Source organism: Euleptes europaea, chromosome 7 (assembly GCF_029931775.1).
Source record: "Euleptes europaea isolate rEulEur1 chromosome 7, rEulEur1.hap1, whole genome shotgun sequence".
NCBI lineage: Eukaryota > Metazoa > Chordata > Lepidosauria > Squamata > Sphaerodactylidae > Euleptes > Euleptes europaea.
This window is the reverse complement of record NC_079318.1, coordinates 130,380-154,414: the sequence shown is the minus strand read 5'-3', so window position 1 is coordinate 154,414 and position 24,035 is coordinate 130,380. Positions and strand designations below refer to the sequence as shown.

The following is a 24,035-nucleotide window of genomic DNA, read 5'->3' as shown; positions in this document are numbered from 1 at the left end:
AAAACGGGGTGTACCCCGCGAAGGGTTTTGGGAAGATCCAGCTCCGCAGTTACCTCGTTAATGACCCGAGTAATGGGGAAGGGGCCCACATATCGGTCGCTGAGTTTTTTACAGGGTCGGAGGGAACGCAGATTCTTCGTGGAAAGATAAACCTGTTCCCCCACCCGGAGTTCCCATCCCTGTGACCGGTGTTTGTCAGCCTGTTCTTTATACTTCCGCTTGGCCCGTTCAAGGTTCTTCTGTAGCCAGGGCCAAGTGGAACTGACCGCCTGCACCCATTCCTGCATCTCGGGCACTGCCTCGAGTTCGGGGGAAACGGGGGTGGCACCGAAAGGGCCAAAATCGGTTCCGTATACTACACGGAACGGACTAAACCCCGTGGAGGAGTGAGGGGCGTTGTTGTATGCGTATTCGGCGAAGGGTAACAGGTCCACCCAGTCATCCTGATGGTAATTTACATAACATCGGAGGTAGCACTCGACCACGGCATTCACCCGTTCGGTTTGGCCATCAGTTTGCGGGTGGTAGGCTGACGAGAGTCCCTGTTCCCCCACCCCCATAAGCTTCAGGAAGGCCCGCCAGAATTTGGCAACGAACTGGGCCCCTCTGTCGGAGAGGACCTTCCTAGGAATCGAGTGAAGCCTGAGGACATGGGTGACAAACATTTTGGCCAACCCCTGCGCCGACGGGAGCCCAGCGCAGGGGACGAAGTGGACCTGCTTGGAGAAGAGGTCTGTAACGACCCACAGTACGGTTTTGCCCCGGCTGGGGGGTAGATCGGTGATGAAATCCATGGCGATCACCTCCCATGGCCGGGTGGGGATCTCCAGAGGTTTCAGAAGCCCTGGGGTTTTTCCCCCCCTGTTTTTGGCGGTGGCGCATGTGGGACAACTGCGAACGTACAATTCCACATCCCCTCTCATGCCCGGCCACCAGAACTGCCGCCGTACCAAATGCAACGTCTTGACAAACCCAAAGTGACCAGCCAGTTTGGCCCCGTGGACCAGTCCCAAAACCTCCCTGCGAAGAGAGGCTGGGACATAGAGTTTCCCTTCCTGCACCCACCAGGACTCTCGCTGCTCCATACCGGAAGGGAGCGTCTGCTGCTCTGCTTCCTGTAGGGAGGCGTCCCGGAGGCGCTGCTGGAAAGCCTCCGGGATTCCCTTGAGCGAGGGACCACTGGGGTGGCGGGTTTGGGACCGGGTGGAGACTGCCAAACCCGGGATCTCTCCCCTTTGCTCAGGAGTGAAAAGAGAGTCCACGGGACGGTCAAAATCGTTGCGGTACTGGGGCAGTCGGGATAGGGCATCTGCTAGGGCGTTTTCCTTGCCGGGTACGTGTTTGAGGGTGAACCGAAATTTGGCAAAGAATTGGGCCCAACGTATTTGCTTGGCGTTGAGCTTTCTAGCCCCTTTGAGAGCCTCCAGATTCTTGTGATCAGTACACACTTCAAACGGGAATTCTGCCCCCTCTAGAAAATGCCTCCACACAGTGAGGGCGTGCTTAACTGCCGCGGCTTCTTTCTCCCAGATGGCCCAGTTGATTTCGGACTGGGTAAACTTCTTGGAGAAATAGGCGCATGGCTTTAAAGCACCACTTTCGTCCCGCTGCAGGAGGGCCCCTCCCATAGCTACATCGGATGCGTCCACCTGGACCACAAACGGTTTGGTGCAGTCCGGGTGGGCCAGGACCGGTTCGGACGAGAAGAGTAGCTTCAAGTCCTCAAAAGCCTGTTGGCAGGGAGGGGACCACTGCAGTCGGGCCGAAGGCAAGGCGGCATTGGCACCCTTTCCCTTCGTACGCAGAAGGGAAGTGAGAGGAAGAGCCACTTGCGCAAAGTTGGGAATGAAATTGCGGTAGAAATTGGCGAACCCCAAGAACTGCTGCAGTTGCTTGCGCGTGGTAGGGGGTTCCCAATCTCGCACAGCCTGAACCTTTCCGGGGTCCATTTCCAACCCCTGGTGGGAGATTACATAGCCTAGAAAGGTAATGGAAGGCTGGTGGAATTCACACTTAGACACCTTGGCATATAACTTGTGGTCCCGTAACCGCTGGAGGACCTCCCGCACTAGTCGGACATGCTCTTCCATGGTTTCAGAATAAATGAGAATATCATCCAAAAATACCACCACCCCCCGAAACAACAAATCATGTAACACTTCATTAATTAACTGCATGAACACACTCGGAGCCCCAGAAAGTCCGAACGGCATGACTAAATACTCAAACATGCCAAAACAGCTCGAAAAAGCCGTTTTTGGTTCGTCCCCCTCTTTGATGCGAATGCGGTGGTAGGCTTCTACTAAGTCCAGTTTGGTGAAAATCCGGCCCTCCTTCAATTGTGCTAGCAGGTCTGGAATGAGAGGGAGGGGGGTAAGCGTTAGACTGCGTGACAGCGTTGAGCCTCCGAAAGTCAATACACAGTCTCAAGTCTCCCGTTTTCTTTTTGACAAAAAAGGCGGGGGCGGAGTACGGAGCTTTGGAGGGGCGGATGAAGCCCCTCGCCAAGTTAGTGTCCAAATAGTCCCGCAACACTGTCTTTTCACTGGGGCTCATGGGGTACACCTTTCCCTTGGACAACTTGCCGTCCCCAACTATTTCAATCGCACAGTCAGTCTCCCGGTGTGGTGGCAGTTCGTCACACTCCCGCACATCAAACACATCCGAGTATTGGGAGTATTCCGAGGGTAGGTTGGGGGTATTGGAAACGGGTCCTGGGGAAACCACTAGGGCGGCTGCCGGGGTCCCGGTCATGCGGTCCCTGTCATGCATGGCGCAGGGATCCTCAGGGAAGGTAAGGGTCCTCTTGACCCAATCAATAGAAGGGTTGTGGCCCCGTAGCCAATTCATTCCCAGTACTACAGGGGCAACTATGGGAGCAATGGTAAAGTACAGCCGTTCCCAATGCTCCCCTACAGTCATGTCTACCGCAGTAGTCCGGTGAGTGACAGGCCCCCTTTTAAAGTCACTCCCGTCCATCTGGGAGAAGCGAAGGGGACCCGGGAGGCGCTTGCGGCGGACCTGCAATTTCCGGGCCGCCTCCTCGCTAATCAATGTGCGGGCGCACCCCGAGTCCACGAGCGCGGGGAATTCTAAAACTGGGCCCCCCGTGGGTAGTGAGAGGTGAACCCGAATATAAACATTATCTTCCTGGGCGCTTACCATCGGTGGAGCTCCTTGCACGAGGGTCGGTGCGGTCTGCTGAGGAGCCCCCCTTACAGCAGACCGACGGCGTTTTTTGCCGGCACATCCCACTCTTCCTCCTCGCTAGACGAGGGGGACGTGGTATTTGTAATCCGTGACTCGGCGGAGTCAGAGGTTGCACTGGCAATCCGGGGTCCCGATGGACCGGTCGAACTGGCGAACTCATCCAGGGCGTGGGCGTGCAGTGCCGAGGGGGTGCTCCGACGTCCTGGAGCGTTGCTTCGGCGTCGCTGTTGACCCTCTGCGGGGGCTTTCTCTGGTTCGCTCGGGACGGGGCGAATGGAAGCCGGGCGTCCGGAGCGGGATGGGCATTGGGAGGCGAAGTGACCCTTTCCTCCACAGACCAGGCACACCCCTGCCTCGAAGCGCTTGCGGCGCTCAGCCGGCGTGGGGCCGCTCCCGCCTGGGGTGCGAGGGTCCCGGGTCCCACTTGCCTTGTCTCCTCTTGGTTTGAAGTCGCGGCCGGAACGTTGCTTGGACAGGTTCAGGAGCTGCTTCCGATTTTCGATATCGGCAGCGTGGCGTACCCAACCTTCCACGTCAGGGGGGTTGCCTTGCATAAAGGCCCAATGCTGCAGGTCCGGGTTTAGGCCCTCCCGGAACAACTGCACCCGGGTAGCCTCACTCCAGTCCAGAATCCGACTCGACAGGGACTGGAACTCGCTCGCATACTGCGCCACTGACTTGGCCCCTTGGCGTAGTTGCATCAGAGCGGCTTTGGCCCGCTCCCCCAGGTTCGGGTCCTCGAACCGGTTGCGGAGTGCGATCATAAAGTCATCCAAACTCCGTAGCACAGGGGAGCGGAGCTCGTACTGTAACACCATCCACGCGGCCGCTTCGCCTTGCAGGAGGGAGGCCACATACTGGACCTGGGACTCCTCGGAGGTAAAGGTCCTGCCCTGCTCCCGCATGAAAATGTCCACTTGGACCATGAAAAAGGTCAACTGGTCCCCTGACCCATCATACGTGATTTTCAAGTCCCGGCGGGCCGGGGTGCTGGGAGGAGGCGCGGGGGGAGCCGCCGGTGTCCCATCCGGGGGGTTACTCGGCGGGGGCTGTACCTTCAGCGCGTCCATGGCAGCGGCCATCTCCTCCATCACAAGCTGCATGGCATCTATGCGCTCCACCATCGCCTGGCGCTCCTCCTGCCACTGTCTCCGCTCCTCATCCATCAGAGCGTCCCGACGAGCGGGGTCGTCCTCGAACCCCGTACCCGTTAAGGCCAAGCGGCGGTGCTTTGCCTCAGTCCGGGAAAGCGACCAACCTTTCGGCGAGTCCAGCCAAGTGTTAAAGGTGGTCTTGGGACGCGTGCCCGGTCCTGGGCCCGGACGGGGCGCACCTGGCACCTTCTGGTCCGGTTTGTCTTTCGGGGCCGGCTTGTCCGGGACACCGCTTCCATCCGGGGAGGCCGGAGGGGTTGTTTTTTCCTCGTCGGCTGACATAGCTGTCCCGTAGGGTACAGATGCAGAACGAAGAGGCAAAGACTCGCAACTTAATGTGAGAGTCCCCAACCTAGCTGGGCAAACTTCGCCAAATCAATTGCTCAGACTTGGATGCAGAAACAAAAGATTTATTGAAGGCTTCAGATAGAGAAGACAGGCTCATGGATCCAAAGTTGCGAGTGACTAGCTTATCGGGGTTACAGTATTTATCTACTACAGGGCACGAAGGTTCACACGCATGGGAGACATGGGAGGTTACAAGGCAAACCGGTGCAACATAAAACATCAAACAGTCTTAGAGAGACAGTGAGGGCTATCTGCATTTCAAGGCCGGAGTCAGCCCGAGGGAGTGAAGGCAGAAGGCACAGCAGGGGAGGAGAGGTGGCACCTGGGCAAGAAGGACGAGGCGGGGGACTCAGGAAGATACACAGAGGTGCGAACTGCTTGTACGAGTTCAAAGAGGGAGAGATAGAAACAGATAGGAGCCAAAACCAGATGGCCCTCACACAAAGTTCTTGGGAGTATATGATTAAATATGCCCCAGCCCAAATCAGTTTTAGCTTCGAAGTGGTCAGTGTTGTAGTAGAGACATGCAAGATACCTTCTTTAACACTTTAAGGACCCTTATCGCAGAGAAAACATTCTTTCCTGAGTAATATACTCCTCAGATTTCAGGCTGAGAGGAAAAGGGTTTTCCTTTGTGGAGACAAATAGGCAGGAGGGAGATGACCTGGCTCACCTGCCAGGAAAGAGAAACGTAGATGGCTGTTTGGATATCCTGAGTTAGACCATAAAGGTTTGGGGGATGTGTGCCTGAATATTGTTGGAGAAAGAGGCTTTTGACAAAGTCCCCCACCAAAGACTGCTAAGCAAATTTCATAGTCATGGGATAAGAGGACAAGTCCTCTTATGGATTGAGAGCTGGTTCAAAAATAGGAAACAGAGTAGGAATCAATGGCCAGTTCTCACAATGGAGAGATGTGAGCAGTGGGGTCCCTCAGGGATCTGTGTTGGGACTGGTGCTTTTCAACCTGTTCATCAATGACCTGGAGTTGGGGGTGAACAGCGAAGTAGCCAGGTTTGCAGATGACACTAAATTATTTAGGGTGGTTAAAACAAAATCGGACTGTGAAGAGCTCCAAAAGGATCTCTACAATCTGGAAGAATGGACATCATCATCATCACCATTAACTGGTTCTTGTAGGTTATCCGGGCTGTGTAACCGTGGTCTTGGTATTTTCCTTCCTGACGTTTCGCCCGCAACTGTGGCAGGCATCTTCAGACGAGTAACACTGAAGGACAGTGTCTCTCAGTGTCAAGTGTGTAGGAAGAGTAATATATAGTCAGAAAGGGGTTGGGTTTGAGCTGAGTCATTGTCCTGCAAAGTATTAAAGGTAATGTGGAAATGATTGTCCTGTAAGTATCAAGATAATGTGCTAATGAGGGTGTGGTATGTTAATGTGGAACCATTGTATCCTGAAGTGATCTGTTAACATGTGGAATCCAAGGCTAATCCGCATGGCTATTGTGGACTGTAGTCTTTGTTAGTCTGGAGGTTTTCAGGACAGGAAGCCAAGCCTTATTCATTCTTAAACTCTCTTCTTTTCTGTTAAAGTTGTGCTAATGTTTATGAATTTAATGGCTTCTCTGTGCAATCTGACAAAATAGTTGGTAGAATTGTCCAGTATTCCAGTGTCTTGGAATAAGACCCTGTGTCCTGTTTGGGTCAGTCCATGTTCAGCCACTGCTGATTTCTCAGGTTGGCCAAGTCTGCAGCTTAGGGCTGTTTAGCTTGAAAAGAAGGTGGCTGAGGGGAGACATGATAGAGGTCTATAAAATTATGCATGGTTTGGAAAGTGTGGACAGGGAGAAGCTTTTCTTCCTCTTCCATAATACTAGTACACAGGGTCATTTGTTGAAGCTGGAGGGTGACAGATTCATACAGATAAAAGGAAGTATTTCTTCACACAACACATAGTTAAATTGTGGAACTCCCTGCCCCAAAATGTGGTGATGGCTGCCAACTTGGAAGGCTTTAAGAGGGGAGTGGACATGTTCATGGAGGAAAGGGGTATTCATGGCTACTAATTAAAATGGATACTAGTCATGATGCATACCTATTATCTCCAGGATCAGAGGAGCTTGCCCGTTATCTTAGGTGCTGTGGAAAACAGGCAGGATGGTGCTGCTGCAGTTGTCTTTTTTGGGGGCTTCCTAGAGGCACCTGCCTGGCCACTGTGTGAACACGCTGCTGGACTTGATGGGCCTTGGTCTGATCCAGCCTTGGTCTGATCTGTTCTTAAAGATGCAAGGCAGCACACATAGGAACTGAAACCCAGTTTCAGGAATAGGACAAAGTGAACAAGAAACAGGAAAAGTTCTGACACACTGATAGACTTGATCACCCTCTGTTTTCAGAGTTCCAGTGGGGCTTGTGTCCATTCTCTGGAAGGGAATGCCAAAGTGCAGCATTCTGTTATGGTACAGGTGCCTCCAAACAGCTGCGTTCTCTTATCAGTAGTAGTGCCAAACAGGAGTTGTGTGTTTGAAGGGTGGCAACACTTGCAAAAATTGTGTCAACTAGTGTGTAGTTATGATGGTGTCGTCACTATCTTGGCACACCTGTGCTGATCTCAGTAATATGTTTAGCTTAGCGGAACACTCCTTGTTCTCTGTGTGGGTTGTAATTCTAGTCAAGTCTTTTCCAGAATGTCTTATCACTGACAAAGACATCAACCCCAGCAGGGGATTCAGCATCTTTGTTTAACAGAATCTAACTTATTTTTCTCTCTGAGGCTAGTGTGAACTAACCCTATTTTTTCCACTATACTTCTCTAATGTAATTAATGGAATGCCTTCTTAAAGGATGTAGGTTTAACATTCAGTAAGCCATTCACAATTCAGAGAACATTACTGGCTTGTAGTTAGCAGATTTTTATTAACATTTCACTTTCAGTGCTTGCTGTTACGGTACCCATCTGCTTAGTCCTGAAGCTTGAAAAGATACTGTTTATCTTAAAAGTTAATTACAGTATCTGTAAACGCTTAAAATGGACTGTAAATGATGCCCCATTGACTTATCAATTATGTTGAATAATGTAAACCTGAATATATATGCATTATTCTCTCTGGACTGAATGCTGTTCTTGTTGATAGTATCTACGCTGGTAAATGCAGCCTTTTACAAACTCCTAAAAAGTAATAAAATTATATTTCTCTGTGAAATAAAGAGCACTCTAGATAGTTAGGGAAGGGGTAGTAAGCCTTGTTCCTGGAAGAATATGGCAGTTGTTTGGCTAAGAGAAGCTAGAGTCGCTCTCTTCAGTTTTAAGCTCTGAATATTTATTCCGCATCTCTTGAATGAAAGTTCTTGTCCTGAACAACTTGTAATTATTTTTGGTTTTAGCTCAGCTTGATTCGTGCCTTGACCACATGAGGGAAATACTGGGGGAGTCTGTGCCAGAGAAGGCGATGGTGGAAGCAATATTGAATAGCAAATTTGATGTGCAGCAAGCTTTGGATTCCGTGCTTGCACAAATTAACAAGCAAGAGATGAAGATCGAGAATAAAGATACTGTCATTTCAGGAAAGGCAACAAAAGGTATGTTTGCGTTTAAATTTCATAAGAATTAGTGTGAGGCAGTTCTCAGCAGGGGGCAGGCTGAGTATGAATAATATATGAATAATTGAAATAGAATGACTTAAGGCAGCATAAGGATTTTACTTTTCCTTGTAACTAAATTCAAAGGCTAAAATGGACAAAATCTGTAAAGGATGATTAATGTGCAGTTAAGCCTTTACCTTGAATGAAAGGGCTTTAGGCAGGTACCCGTGCAGATGAGCCTTCACCTGGAAGTGACATTTCTGTAAATATAATTAGCAGTATTAAATTGCTTTCAGTAAAATGTTAGGTAATGGTGAAGGCTTAAACTAGTCACTGCTAGTTCGGTTGTAGGGATAATACCAGTAATTTCTGTGAAATGTAACATTTCTAGCTTAGTAGTTCTAAGCTAGAAATCACAGGAAACCGTGATAAACATAATGTAATTAAATTGAATTGGTGGACCCAAGATTTTAGACATTCAAAGCATGTGTACAACTAAAAATAGTTTTACTAATGTTTGTTAATTAAATGCCTTTTCATGTTTCTTTTTCTTGATTTTGCTGTTGCCCTTCCTGCCTTGTCACAAATTCAACTATGTTTACTGTGACCCTGCCTCTGTCTTGGAATTGTTGGCTCATGTAAGGTAAGGCTTATTCTGCTCAGAAATATTTTCTGACGTTAACTTGACTAATTTGCTGCAAGAAACTTCAGACTCTGCTAGTTACTGTTTTGGTCTTAGTGATCCCGTAGTCAGATTGGAAAATCCTTCGAATTCTTCAAGTGACAAAACTTTCTGCAGACCTAAAAAAGTCACTATACCTTCAGTCAGAAAGAAAAACTTAAAATGTTCTTGTAAGTCTTTGGGAGCTCTTCCTGTACCAGTTAGTGGCATCCTTAATGACAAATCACTTTACAAATCAGTTAACAGGCAGGCTACACTCCCACTAGTTAACAGTATTTGTACAAGCCAGAGATTTTGTAATAAATGTGATGCGTGCTTTAGTTCTGGAGTTAAATTCCTGGAAAAGAATTCATCAGAAGAGTCTTCTTGGGATCAGACAGAATTGAAAGGCATTAAGGACTTGAAAGCCTTGCTGAGAAGTAAAGAAACAGGTGGCTTGACAGATGTCCAAAGTAATGCACTAGTTGCCCTCCCAAAAAATTCAGATCTTGATAGCAAAGACAGATTTGGTAGTCCTTCTGGCTTAATAAGTGATTTTGGGAATTTGATGCTAGACAATAAGATAAGTCATCAGCTCAGTAAAAAGACTGACAGTTTCAGAAATATTCCATCCTTTTTTGGGGGGAAAGGCAGTTCTCAAGGGTACCGTAGTTGCCCTTCAAGGACCGGTGGCCCAACTTTTTTCGTTTCTGAAAGTCCATCGCTGGCTGATCTCCTGCAGGAACACCAAGGGGGTAACTCAGATAAAGCTTACTCCTTATCTGATCTTTGTAGTGAGTCGTTAGCTTGCTTCACTGATACTGACTTACAACCTTCACTACAGTTAACCAGCCAACCCCACCTTTTATGTGGGATGACAGAACTGTCAGGATCTTTATCTTCTCTGACTTTCTCCAGGGCTTCTCCAGTAAAAGAGCTTGAGAGTGTATCACTTTCAGATTTAATTGCAAAATCTACTGAATTTGATAAACATCATGCAGCAGCCAACCCTTCTAAGTTTCATGTAGCTAAAACAATGCCACCTGCAGTTGTAAATTCAGATATTGATCTAAGTGTTCTGATTAGAAAATCCACATTATCTCCAGAAACCATAAAAGTACAGTCAGATACCCTGTTTCCCAAAGGTGAAGTTTTATTTTCAAAGGAAGGACAGCAACGGATTGTAGCTAAAGGAAGCAAGAAAAGGAAAGCAAGGTTCAGATCATGCTTCTTAGGAGGTGCTGGTTCATGGACAAAGGTGCTCTCTGCAAGACCATCATCCTTTGCAATAACTTTATGTCTTCATTACCCTCCGAAGAGGAGATACAAGCATCAAATTGTTAGTCTTCATAAGGCTTTCTTATACAGCAGGCAGATCCAGGAAGTAAAAATTAATGAAATTGGCCCCTTATCAGAAATCACTCCATTTGACTTCAAATCACCATCTCCTGATGACATTGTAAAAGCAGGCCAAAAGAGAGCCTTCACCAGATGATGAGGATAAGAACCTGGGCAATTTTTTATGTTTAAAGAATGTTTTATACATTTATGTATTTAAACTGTAAATTAGAATAGATTTCTGAAATACAAAGTCAGGTCTTTATATTGGGTCAAACAAACTTTTGTAGTAAAATTTTAAACCAATACACTGGATTCCAAATTTTATTTTTTTACTCTTTGATCAGTAGAAGTAAATATTAATCTTTTAATGTCTGCGTTGGAGTTACATGTAAGGGTGTCAGATCTTTACCAAACAATTGAAATGTATTTTCAAGAAAGAATAGTCTAGCTATAATTAAAAAAATTATGACTTCACACCCAATTTTTAGAGCTATACTGGGGAACAAATATTTAAAATTATATTGATGTGAATTAATTTGCCGTAGATAAGAGTTAATTTTTAGTGATGAATGTTTGATATAGCTACACTATCGCATCATACAGCTTTCTTTTGATTGATCTCTTTCATGGGACATTGATAGCTTGTAAATAGATATTTTTCTTCACAAATTAAAACTCCTGTGACACAAGTAATTTCATGCTGAACATAGCGGTAAGCCATTTGTACACTTATGGGACCAGTATTACCTGTGAAAAAACATAATGTGAATAATTTGTCCCCATTATTTAGGATAATCCCCCCCCCTAGTCACAGCATATGTTAAGTAACAGGTTGTGTGTTTGCCACATGTCAGTTTGACTCACTAATATATATATATCAGCTATATGAGAAACATGTTTGCTGAATGCACAGTTTATTTTATAGGCACATTCATTTTTCACACGTACCTTAAAATTATGCCAATTAAACACCATTTATTTATTGTCTGAAGAGAATCTTTGTCTAGATGTGGAAACATTAAATGGTAACAAAAACACCTTATTCTTTATTGGTTTTGCGATATGTCGTAGACTATTATTATGTTGAACCCCAGCCCTTAGATTTAATTTAGGTGACACATTTTTATTTTTTTGTCTTGTAACTTTCTGGTGCTGTCCATATTACTTTTGTTTTTATAAAGAGCTGTTAAGACTTTCACTGTGGTTTATGGGATCAGTATTCTGAATGGATAATATGTACTGCTGCTTCTTCAATAAAATGCTAACTTGATGCTAATTAACCCAAGCAGCTGTTACGCCTCTGAAAATGAGTGGTCTTAATGCACTTTAAAGCCATGTCAAAATGTAGTCATTTTGATATATGAACTAAAATATAAGGCTTCATTACATTTGGGGGCGCATTTTATTTTGTCCTTTTTGGTAGTTTGACACTGTCAGTGTTTAGGGGATTCATTAACTACTTCTGTTTCTAAATGTTTACTACTTTCTCCCCTCCCCCCTTCACTTCTCATACATTTCCTTACCATCACCCCGTGTGATTGTATGGGATTCTAGACTCCCCACTTTCTTTGCTGGCACAGATCTCGAGTGGGGCTGCACCTCAAGTGGGTGATGGACACCACGAGGGGAATGTTCTTTTTTGGCACACATGGGAAAGAGAGCGTGGTGATCCGTGGTAGGGTGTGATTTAGGAAAGTTTGAGGTTATGTGGGTTTCATTAATCACCCATTTGACCACTGCTTTAATATATGGCGTATTTAATATGGAATGTCTGTCCAGATCCTGAAAAGGCCATTGAATACATGTTAATACACTGTAGATTTAAGTACTTATGTGATACTGTAATTCTTAATGCAGGTGTACATATTTATCATAAAAATAATGTTTGACCAAAGATAAAACTTCATTTTTTTATATTTGTTGTTGTATTGCTGGAATTATTGTGAGCTGTTTGAGTTGGAAATTGTTACTGCTTGGTGACACACATTCTTCTTTAAATACTTGTGGTGTGATCCATTCTCCTACAGGCGCTGCTATGCTTAAAATAGGGAGATTGACATGGGGCTTCAAGGATCTGGCTTCTTCCTGGCCAGCCGTTGGATTTGCGCACCCACAGATTGCAACTTACTGGCTGTTGGTTAGTGTGGGAGGCTGATAAATGGTTTCCATATAAAGATTCACCTGTCCCTCTCTTCTCCAGCGCACCTGACTGCAAAATAATTCCGGCTTAGAGCAGTAATAATAGCTTGCATGCCAAGTTTCTGTGTAAGAGTAGGTCAGATGAATTGCATTATAAATAATGACCCCAAACTTCACTGCGTGTGGACGCCAAAGGCTGCCCAGGAGAGGAAATTTCCCCCTGTGAACATCAGAAGTGGATTATACCTTTATAGTTAATTGGTACTTACTTTACATAATTAAAGCCAGCCTTTATTTGACGTGTATATAGTGTTTTTAATTTTTTTTAAAGTCTCAATTAAATTTGATTGTCGTTTGAAGTGGGTAAAATGTATTAATCAAAATACTGTGTTCCTAAGATTCAGATTATTGTATAGTCATCACCTTTGGTATACTAAATTGATCTTGTTTGCATCTAGAATTAAGTCTTTTAAAGGTAAAACTAGCTTTTACATTGTTTTTTGTGAAATATGTCCTTAATAAAATTCAGGATTAATTAATTGTTGCATGTCATTATGTTACATTTTGCTTTGAGGCTCATACAGTTGCCTTGTTGTAATAGGTACTCCATTGACAACAAGAGTTTGGATATAATAGAGATTTGGGCTATAGAATTGTGTGCCTGCAGTGGTAAAAGTTCTAAAATAGTTCTAATTTCCTTTCGCATTTGGTGTGACAGAGTTTAGTTTTGAAATTTCAGCCTTAGCGATGATTTGTTGGCAGTCATATCTTTAGACAAAATCCTTCTGTGTCCAAGTTGGAGGCACAATGATTTTTTTATAGAGAACTGAACCTGTGCTAGGTTCTAGCAATGAGAAGTAAAGAGAGAATAATGTCTAGTGATGGCTAGACTTTTTTTGGGGTGAAAGTGCATTTAAACCATTATTGATTCATTGTGTTTCTGTTAACATTTCTTGGGCCACCCTGCGTGCTCCAGTGGAATTCTGTAACAAGGTAAAAGAAGAAAAAAACCCCATGCAGAATATTTTTCATTTTTTGTTGAAAATTGCTAAGCTAATTCAATCTTTAGCTTTCTGGCTCTGTACTCTTTTGAAGGTGAAAACTAGAGGTGAATTATTTTCTGTGGCTGCAGAGGTGAAATGTTGAGTGCAGTACAAACTTGCAGGGATAAAACTAATAAACAGCCCAGTGTATAATATCTTATTTGTTATTGTGCCCATTCCCAGGGATTGACCCCTATCCGGTGCAATAATCATAGGATGTAGAAAGGATATTCCTGTAATTTATCCCTTGAATGCAGCTAACAAATAGGTGCTTTCCTTCCTTTCCGCTGGCCAGATATAGTCCCATTGTACAGTATATTGTTCTGCTTTGTGCCCACTCTTTAAACCTTCTGGTTCTTTTATTAGAGTGTTCATAGCATGTATCTGAGTACTGATATCAAATTGACAATTTAATTGTGGTTTTTATTGGAAAACTCAAACTGGAACACAAAGAAAATGGTTTGAACTGCTGCTTGAAAGCCAAATAAGAATTTTCAAGTGATAAACATGCATCAGGGAGATACATTTGTACAATGTACCTATTTCTGCTTGTGTACATCCGCTGTTATCTCTTAAAGTTTCTGTCATGCCTAGTGATGATGTCAGCATAGATGATGTCAGAGTCTTCTAGTCCAGCCCCTCACAATGTTGTAAATTCAGAACTACCTACCCCTCCACGCCCCCAGTGACCCCTACTCCATGCCCAGGAGATGCCCCCTCCCCCCAAAAAACCTCCAGGATCCCTGACCAATCTGGCCTGGAGGAAAATTCCTTCCTAACCCTGGTCATGTAAGAAAGGGCCACGAGTGCCAAGTACCGACTCATCCCTTCCTGCCCTTCCTCTCATGATCTGCATGTCAACTGAAATGTCCTCATTCTAAGAGCTTGTTTAATGAGAAATCTAAGTATTTGGTCTTAGAATTAAAGTACACTATAATTGTCATAGGAAATGGCTCATATCAATGATGAATTCTCAGCATTTTGCTGTAGTGTCTAAAATGGCTGATGAATAGCTGCCATAATATGGAAAGTATATTCATCAGAGGAGTAAATTTAGGTTTGTTATGTGAATGGTGGCTATTGTAAATGTTACATCAGTATGTTACAGTATATGCCATTGGGAAGGTTTTCTTAAAAAAATATTGAGATCATAATGTTAATTGCGGCTATTATAGGCCTTTATTTAAGCATTTCTGCTCTGCTTTTCTCATCACCAGGGACTTAAGAGTGGCTTACAAAAACACAGTGCAAACAAATAAGCAATAGGGCTCCAACATCAGTGCTTGTCCTGGCTCTGTTGATCCAACTCACTCAAGGCCACAGGCGGTGAGCTGTGGGCTCTTGGCCCCTGCCAGTAAGTTGTGCCTCTGGCTGCTTCTGAGTTTAAATACTTGTAACAGAGGAGGGAACAGAAGCAAAGCCCAGATCTTGTTCAGCTGGCAGAAATGTTCCCAAGACGTCCCTCTCCCTTCTAAACATCTGGTTCAGAACAATGTCTATCAGAGTACAATGGTGCTATTCATATCTGTATATATTGTAGACATTCCTGTGTGCTTGTTTCAGTTCAGCAAGAGCAGAGAAAACTCTTACAAGCTGCAAATATAAGATTTGAAAGGTAAAGATGATACTCGCAGAATTGTAAAAAAAAAAAAGTACAGATTTCTGCTAGTTGGTATATCTTTCCTATGTAGTTTCTTTCCCATCTCTGTGACCAATAAAGCCAAAATAAATTATGCAGATATTAAACACTGCAGAACATGTTATGCAAAATAAGAGACATTGTGCAGATCCCTTCAGTTTCATTAACTGATCAGATCTAGCTTTCTTGATGCAGAATTTAAGTTGCATGGTGCACTTAGTATAGCACAGAATATATACACACAAACACTCTGCTTTATATTATAGTGCCCAGAAGCGAGTGTTCATATGTCCCATTCATCTGCTTATCTACTGTTGGTTGACCTACAGAAGAAAAATGATTTTTATTTGAAATATCTATAAAATGGAACTTGGCAGTCAAAGTGGAACGAAGCATGATAACTGTTTGTAAATGTCTTGGGATGGTAATGTGGAGGAGTGAGTATTCTGTGTAAAGAATCTCCCTTGGGGAAGATTCACAGATTCTCTGATACAGCTATGTGTGGGCTTTAGAAAGGAAGTGGCTTATGTGAAAAACAGTGAGAAACATACGTTTTTGAGATTCTTTGTATACACCTACACTGGAAAAAATGACACTCCTGATACTTTTTCCCTGTGGTATTCTGTCTTGAACATAGCATAGGGTATTTTCAAACACTGCTTTGAAAAAAGGTAGGACAGACCTCCTTTATGTGTGTATCATTAAGAATGTGCTGCTGCATGTGGCTGAATAGTAGTTAGGAGAGGTGGACTCTAATATCAAGGAGCAGGTTTGATTCCCCACTCCTCTACATGAGCAGCAGACTGATCTGGTAAACCAGGTTGATTTCACACTCCTAGACATGAAGCCAGCTGGGGGACCTTGGGTTAGTTACAGTTCTCTTAGAGCTCTCATCCTCACCTACCCCACAAGGTGTCTGTTGTGGGGAGAGGAAGGGATGGAGATTATAAGCTGGTTTGATTCTCCTTAAAAGGTAGAGAAAATTGGCATATAAAAATCAACTCTTCTTCTTATTCTCCTTAGAATCATAGAAGAATCATAGAGTTGGAAGGGACCACCAGGGTCATCTAATCCAACCCCCTGCACAATGCAGGAAACTGACAACTACCTCCCCCACAGACCCCCAGTGACCCCTACTCCATGCCCAGAAGATGGCCAAGATGCCCTCCCTGCCATGAACTGCCCAAAGTCATAGAATCAGCATTGCTGACAGATGGCCATCTAGCCTCTGCTTAAAAACCTCCAGGGAAGGAGCACTTACCACCTCTCGAGGAAGTTTGTTCCACTGAGGAACCGCTCTGTTAGAAATTTCTTCCTAATGTCAAGATGGAAACTCTTTTCATTTAATTTCAACCCGTTGGTTCTGGTCCGACTTTCTGGGGCAACAGAAAACAACTCGGCACCATCCTCCATATGACAGTCCTTCAAGTATATGAAGATGGTTATCATATGGCCTCTCATTCTTCTCCTCTTCAGGCTAATCATACCTAGTTCTTTCAACCTTTCCCTAATAGGACTTGGTCTCCAGACCCCTCAACATATTTGTTGCCCTCGTCTGGAAACGTTCCAGCTTGTCTACATCCTTCTTAAATTGTGGTGCCCAAAACTGAACACAATACTTTAGGTGAGGTCTAACCAGAGCAGAGTAAAGAGATACCATTACTTTGCGTGATCTGGACACTATACTTCTGTTGATGCAGCCCAAGATCGCATTTGTTTTTTAGCTACCGCATCACACTGCTGACTCATGTTCAGTGTTTGGTCTACTAAGATCCCAAGATCCTGTTCACACACACTACTGCTAAGACCAGTCTCCCCCATCTTATACTTATGCATTTGATTTTTCCTACCTAAATGCAGAACTTCACATTTATCTCTGTTGAAATGCATTTTATTAGTTTTAGCCCGATTCTCCAGCCTGTCAAGATTATCCTGTATCCTGGCTCTTTCTGCTGTATTTGCTACCCCTCCCAATTTAGTATCACCTGCAAATTTAATAAGCATCCCCTCTATTCCTTCATCCAAATCATTTATAAAGATGTTGAACAACACAGGGCCCAGGGCAGATCCCTGAGGCACTCCACTAGTCACTCTTCTCCAAGTGGAAGAAGAACCATTAACAAGCATTCTTTGGGTGCGATCTGTCAACCTATTTGTGAGGGTCTCTGTCTATGTGTCTCTGCTTCTCATCACCTGCTTTGTTATCAGTGAACTCGTAAAAGCAGTTCACACCTTCTGGTCTCAGGCGCCAGGCCTGATTGCCCCAAGTATCTTCCCCCCCGCTGTTCTTCCTGTCAGTACTCCCTCAGGCCGATGCGGCCTTGGAAGTGTGATAGCTTCACCAGACTTCCTGGGACTCGTCTGATGTTTTGTATTATGCCAAGCTTGTAACTTCCCATAACAATAAGTGTGAACCCCAGTGCCCCAGTGCCCTGGAGTCAATATATTCTGTAAACCCGAATAGCCCCTCACTTGCAACTTGCTACCTGTGCCTGTCTCATCTCCTGATGTCTTCAATAAATCCTTTGTTTCTTTATCAACGTCTGAACATTTGATTTGGAGAAGTAAACTCAGAGAGAGGGGATCTCTCACACTATTACAGATCCACCTAACAGAAACAGGATCTAAACCACATTTTTCCAATTTGTCAACAAGAATATTATGGGGAACCTTAACAAAAGCCTTGCTGAAATCTAGATAAACTATGTCTGATCCAGCAAGGTAGTAACTTTTTCAAAGAAGGAGATTAGTTTGACATGACTTGTTCTTGAGAAACCCGTGCTGGCTCTTAGTAATCACACTCATCCTTTCTAAATGCTCCAGGACTGACTGACTGATGATTTGTTCAAAAGCGTTTCCCCGGTATAGAAGTCAAGCTGATGGGTTGGTAGTTACCTGGATCCTCCTTTTTCCCCTTCTTGAAGATGGAGACAGCATTTGCCGGCCTCCATTCTTCTGGCATCTCACCTGTTCTCCAAGAATCCTCAAAGATAATGGACAGAGGCTCAGAAATTGCATCTACAAGTTCTTTAAGTACCCTTGGATGCAATTCATCCAGCCCTGAGGACTTCGTTTCATTTAAAGAAACTAGGTGTTTGTGCACTACCCCAATGCCAATCCTAGGCTGCAACTCCCCTCATCATGTGTTCTGTTTATGCCATGTTGAGCACCGTTTCCCTCCCAAGAAAAGACTGAGGAAAAGTAGTAATTGAGGAGTTCTGCCCTCTCTTCATCTCCTGTTACAATTTCACTTTCCGGTCCCCGCAGTGGGCTTATCATGTCCTTGTTCTTATTCTTACTCTGTACATAGGAAAATAACCCTTTTTTGTTGTGTTTAGCATCTCTCGCAAGCTTAAGCTCATACTGAGCTTTAGCTTTCCTAACACTCTCCCTACAAGCACTAGTTATTTGTTTATATTCCTCTTTGGTTATAAGGACCTCCTTCCACTTCCTAAATGAGTCTTTTTTATTTCTCAAATCTTTAAAAAGCTGTTTATGGAGCCACCCAGGCCTCTTTAGGCTCCACCCAATTTCCTTCTCATAGGAATGGTTTGTGATTGCGCCTTCAGTATTTCATTTTTTAAAAACTCCCACCCTTCTTGAACTCCCTTCTCTTAAGTATTTCTGACCATGGGATCCTACCCAGCAAGAGTTTAAGTTTGTTAAAATTTGCTTTCCTAAAGTCCAATCTATATGTCTGACTATGTACAGTTTTTCCTTTCCCCAAGATTGCAAATTCCAAGATTAATGGTCACTGCTACCCAGGGTGCCCACTACTTTAACCTCATCGACCAGTTCTTCCCTGTTGGTGAGAATCAAGTCTAAGATAGCAGATCCCCTTGTTTCCCTGTCCACCTTCTGGAATAGGAAGTTGTCAGCAAGACAAGTCAGGAATTTATTGGACCTTGCATTTTTAGCAGAGTTGGACTTCCAACAGATATCCGGGTAATTAAAATATCCCATGACCACCATGTCCCATTTCTTTGAGAACTTATGTAATAGTTCAATTTTTAAAATATTCTGTGCTGAGATATATTTAAAACAAGCCATACACTTGGTCCCATGTCCTATGCTGTGCAGTTATGATCTGTGGGTGGGGGAATGTGCCTATTATTTCTTTGTAATGGGCAAATTACCACCTAGTGAAACATAGTGTACCAATCTTTTGTGGGGATGGAAACCATATGACATGATTAGCAGTTCATCTACGGTCTTCTGTGCAATCCCACATTGGAACCGCGCTTGCGCAGGCCTGCCACAGAAAGGATTATACAGCTTCTTAATACTAGAATAGGTGGCGCTGGCTCCACTGCGCCTGTGTGTTTTTTCCTGCCTGATGACGCCATCTGGTGGACCTGCGCCCCCTTTCTTCAGTTCTTTCTTTGCCCCTGGTGTGAAAGGAGGTGTTACAGCTTTGCTCCTTGGCTACGTTGTTTGTTTTTCTTCTCAAGGGCCGTCATGGCTCAGTCAGCATTGTTTAAAAAGTGCTTACAATGCAAGATCAAAATGACAAAGACAGATGAGCACTCCCTTTGCCTAGTGTGCTTGGGTGAGTCTCATAATGTTTGTGTGCAAGCAGTGTCAACAATTCACACCCAAGGCCAGGGCCGATAGAGCCTCCCGCCTGAAGGCATGGCTGTATGGGAAAGTCTTGTCAGGCTCTCAGACGCTGGCTTCAAAGTCATCGGCAGAGCGAGACCAGGCGTCGCGATCTGAATTCGTCGGTTCCATCCGATCGAATTCGACGCCTTCGGCTTCCAAAGCCCACCCGTGTTCTCTGGAACCGAGAGAGAAAGACAAATCCTGGAGCTCTTTGGAACCGCTCCTGAAGAAAGCGTGGGATAAGACTGAAAACCTAAATAAGAAACCAGCCAAAGAGTCAAAGGGCTTGGCCTCATTACCTTCGGAACTGATGGAGGATGTCAATACGCCTCCCCCTCCTCGTACACCCTCTCCGCAGATTTGCCAGGGTTCATCGGAGTCAGAGGTTGATATTCCTGACTTCTTTATGGAAGAGGTTCGAGAGGCATTCCAGCCTTCCTTTTCAAGAGATCCAGTGAACATGTGTCAGATCGTTCCTTTGGCCCCTTTTCCAACCAAGCCAGTTCCTTCGCAACAGCCTTCCGTTCCGATGATGCCTCAGCCATGGTGAGCACCACAGTGGTTTGGCCCAGGACAGCAAAATCCATGGTCTGAGTATCCCCAGTACCCACAGTGGGGACCCCCTCAGACGTCCCAACAACAGATGCCATTTACCTGACCCACACCTGCCTATCCCCCTACCTGTCAGCGAGTGGGGCAACCTCACAGGAATCTCAACCTGGGTTGCAGATGAGTCCTTCTGGCTCGGATCCGGACGCGCAAACAGTCCATTCCGAGTTGGGCATGGAAGACGTTTCTGAGCCTAGCCCAGACAATGCGGCTGGAGATCACCTACCTGGTCCATCCGGGGAAGAGATTGGACATTTTTCGGATCAGATGATGCGAGCAGCTAGGGCTCTAGGGCTCGATATCAAGGCATCTACCCCAAAACCAAAAGAAAAAAATCTTGTCTCCTTTATATGCACAAGCACCAACAGCTGTGGCTTTCCCTGTCCTGGAAGATTGTATGGACATGGCCAAGAAAGTCTGGGAGACTCCCTCCTCGACTCCATCTACATCTAGGAAGGTGGACAATCTCTGTAGAATTCAGCCTACTGATTTTGAATTCCTTTTTTTTCACCCAGCCCCTTCTTCAGTGATAGTGGCAGAGTCTCAACCCAAATGGCAAGGCAATCATTCTGTACCTTCTGAAAAGGACAGTAGGAAGATCGATGTCCTTAGTAGGGAGGTATATTCAGCAGACGCTCTGGGCTTTAGAATCAGGAATTATCAGGCGATGATGTTGGCCTACAAGCTGTTTCTTTGGGAAAAGATGACCACCTATGTGGAAGCCTTGCCTGAAGATCAAAGAGCTTTGGCTAGGGTGATGCTTTCTGAAGGTACCCAACTGTCAAGACACCAGATTAATGTGGGGCATCATCATCCTTCTGAGTCGGCTGCTAAGGACATGGCTGCAGCTATTTCCCTTAGGCGTTTTGTCTGGTTAAGGTCTACTGCTTTAGCTCAGGATGTGAGGAACACCATCGAAGACCTACCATTTGATGGGAAAGGACTTTTCTCTGCCACTACGAACGACACTCTGGGCCAGTTAAAGAAAGAGAAGCAGGCAGCAAGATTCATGAGGGTCACTGCCCCTTCTTTCCCTGTGCCTTTTCAGAGACAAAGATTCCCCCCTAGGGTCAGGCCTGTTCTACGCTGAAGCTGCCTGACTGAGATTGTTTTGGTTTCACCAGGTGCTGTTCAAGGACAGCTTTGCCAACCGCCAGATTCCTAGTCTGCCTTTGAAGCCCGTGGGAATTCACCCTCGATGGGAGGGGGGTTGCCATGACTTCCATTGCTATCTTGATATGACCAGTACTCTTTCATATAGGCCCTGCACCAAGCTTCTAATCCCCATTAGTGCCAATCTAACTGTTTGCTGCTGTAAACCTGTAGATCTTCCAAATAAATCAACTCTCTTTTGGACTATTCGTCTGTGGATGTTGTTTATGGGATTATCACGGGACAAGTGCTCACATAGGGATTGTTTCCAACAGCAGAGATATCAGAGACCGAATCAGAACTTTCGTTCTTATTTTGGGCCTCAGCATCCTTATCAACACTTCCAGCCTCAAAACAGGAGAAGGTACCACAAACCTTGTGCTTCAGATCCTCACTCTCAGTGTCCTAAGGGACAGGGGCAAAAGCCCACCTTTTGACTTTACTCTAACGTAAAGTTTGGGGATCGTTTAGCCCCGTTTGTTACTGCCTGGGAAGGCATAATGTCTGATGCTTGGGTTTTAGAGGTTGTAAAAGAAGGTTATTGTTTAGAATTTAAGTGTAGACCTCCTATGACCTCTTCTTTCACAGGTTGTGGCTTACCTCCATCCACTGACTTAGACCAAGCCCTGTCTGAGTTGGTACAGAAGGGAGCAGTTGAGCTGGTTGACACTGCTCTAACCACAAGGGGGTTCTACTCACGGTTGTTTGTTGTTGCCAAACAGGATGGTGGCTTATGCCCCATTTTAGATTTAAGACAGTTAAACAAGTTTCTGATAACAAAGAAGTTCCGTATGCTCACTGTACAAAGTATGTTGCAGTTGAATTGGTGGTATATTGTTGTCAACTTAAAAGATGCTTATTTCCACATTTCAATTCATAAGGCTCACTGAAAGTTCCTGAGGTTCTCAGCAGGTGGGAAAGTTTTCCAGCATGCGGTGCTTCCTTTTGGCTTATCCACAGCATCACATGTCTTCACTAAGTGCATGGCAGTGGTTGTGGCTTTTTTACGTGAGAAGGAATGCACTCTTTCCCCCTATCCTGACAATCGGTTGGTTACTGGAAGAACTTTGGGAGCATTGTAGTATGGTTCTCCGATGCATCTCTGATTTGGTTCTTTTTTTTATATATATAAATTTTTTATTAAATTTTTAATAAAACATACAAAAAAGAAAAAAAACATAAAATACAAACAAAACAACCAAACAGAAATACAAAGAGCACTAATTATCTAATAATTAAAAGATACATTCTCTTAATATATATCTCCATAGTGCCCTGAGTCCCAGCCCCCACCTCAGTGCCCATCACCATTGGACTTCCGTTGGGGTGTTATGACACTACATAAAAAAAAAAAATTCTCATCTTATAGTTAATTAAGAATCACATAATACTACAATTCGTTAAGTACAGTTTCAAAATCCGTTTTTGCCGATTTATCCCAATATGCGGCGCTTTGACCATATAGATTTAAAATCCTCCATATCTTTATCATGTGAAAAAGCTGTAAGTTTGGCCATCCGCATATACAACCATAGTTTTTCTCTCCACTCTTTAATTGAAGGTTTATTTATTTGCTTCCATTTTTTAGCAATTGTGATTCTTGCCGCAGCAAAACTATATTGACATATGACTCTGTCACCTAGATCTAAATCTTGTTTTGTAATACCCAATAAACAAAAAGCGGGATCTCGCTTAATTTTGGACTTAATCAAATTATTTGTTTCATTCAAAACTAATCTCCAAAACCTCCTAATTTTTTTACAAAACCACCAAACATGCATAAATGTACCTATATCCGTACCACACTTCCAACAAGAGGCCTTACCATCTTTTTTCATTTTGCTTAATAATACTGGAGTTATATACCATCTATAAAACATTTTATATAAATTTTCTCTTATTTCATTTGAGATGGTAAACTTAAACTCTTTTTTCCATAACTTTTCCCATATTTCCAGATCTATATTATGCCCCAAATCTCGCATCCATTTCAACATCACTGGTTTAATCCTTTCCTGTTCTAAATTTATTTCTAATTTAGGTGCCATAACACCATTAAAATCCCCCATCCATATCATTTTCTCTGTAGCATATTCAGCTAGCAATGTTGACAATTTGTCAAAAAATATTTTTTGGTTTACATTAGGCGCATATAGACCCACAAGCATTATCTTCTGGAAGCCACATATTATTTCCACCATTAAAATTCTTCCCTCAATATCTTGATACATAACTTTCGGTTCTAACAAAGCAGGTACAAACATAGCTATTCCATTAGTTTTTCTGCTTTCATTACATGCTGTAAAAAGTGTACCCAACCTTGCTTGTTTCAATCTAAATATATCTTTTGGAAGTATGTGCGTTTCCTGTAAGCAAATAACATTAGCTTTAACCTTTTGTAGTTGGTGAAATATTTTGCTTCTTTTGTTAGGCGAATTCAATCCATTAACATTCCAAGATAAAACCTGTAACATATCAAAATTCAGTTAGATCCCATATTCTTCCACTAAACAAATTAAAAATCCCTATTTCCCACGGCCTCCCTTCCTCCCCCCCTTGTTAATTAGTTCAGCCTTCAGGATCATCACTTAGAGAGTCC

General features: G+C 44.2%; 1 protein-coding gene across 3 annotated transcripts in view; it reads left to right on the top strand.

Moving 5' to 3' along the window:
* HBS1L (HBS1 like translational GTPase) overlaps positions 1-24,035 on the top strand; it is a 108,712-nt gene that overhangs the window by 5,700 nt on the left and 78,977 nt on the right. For 2 of the 3 annotated variants that reach the window (XM_056852862.1, XM_056852863.1), the window contains exon 4: positions 8,053-8,247. In XM_056852862.1, the coding sequence (XP_056708840.1) occupies positions 8,053-8,247 (195 nt within the window). Of the gene's footprint in view, positions 1-8,052; positions 8,248-8,898; positions 9,396-18,995; positions 19,019-24,035 lie in introns of all 3 variants that reach the window. The other variant, XM_056852864.1, reaches the window with a different exon arrangement.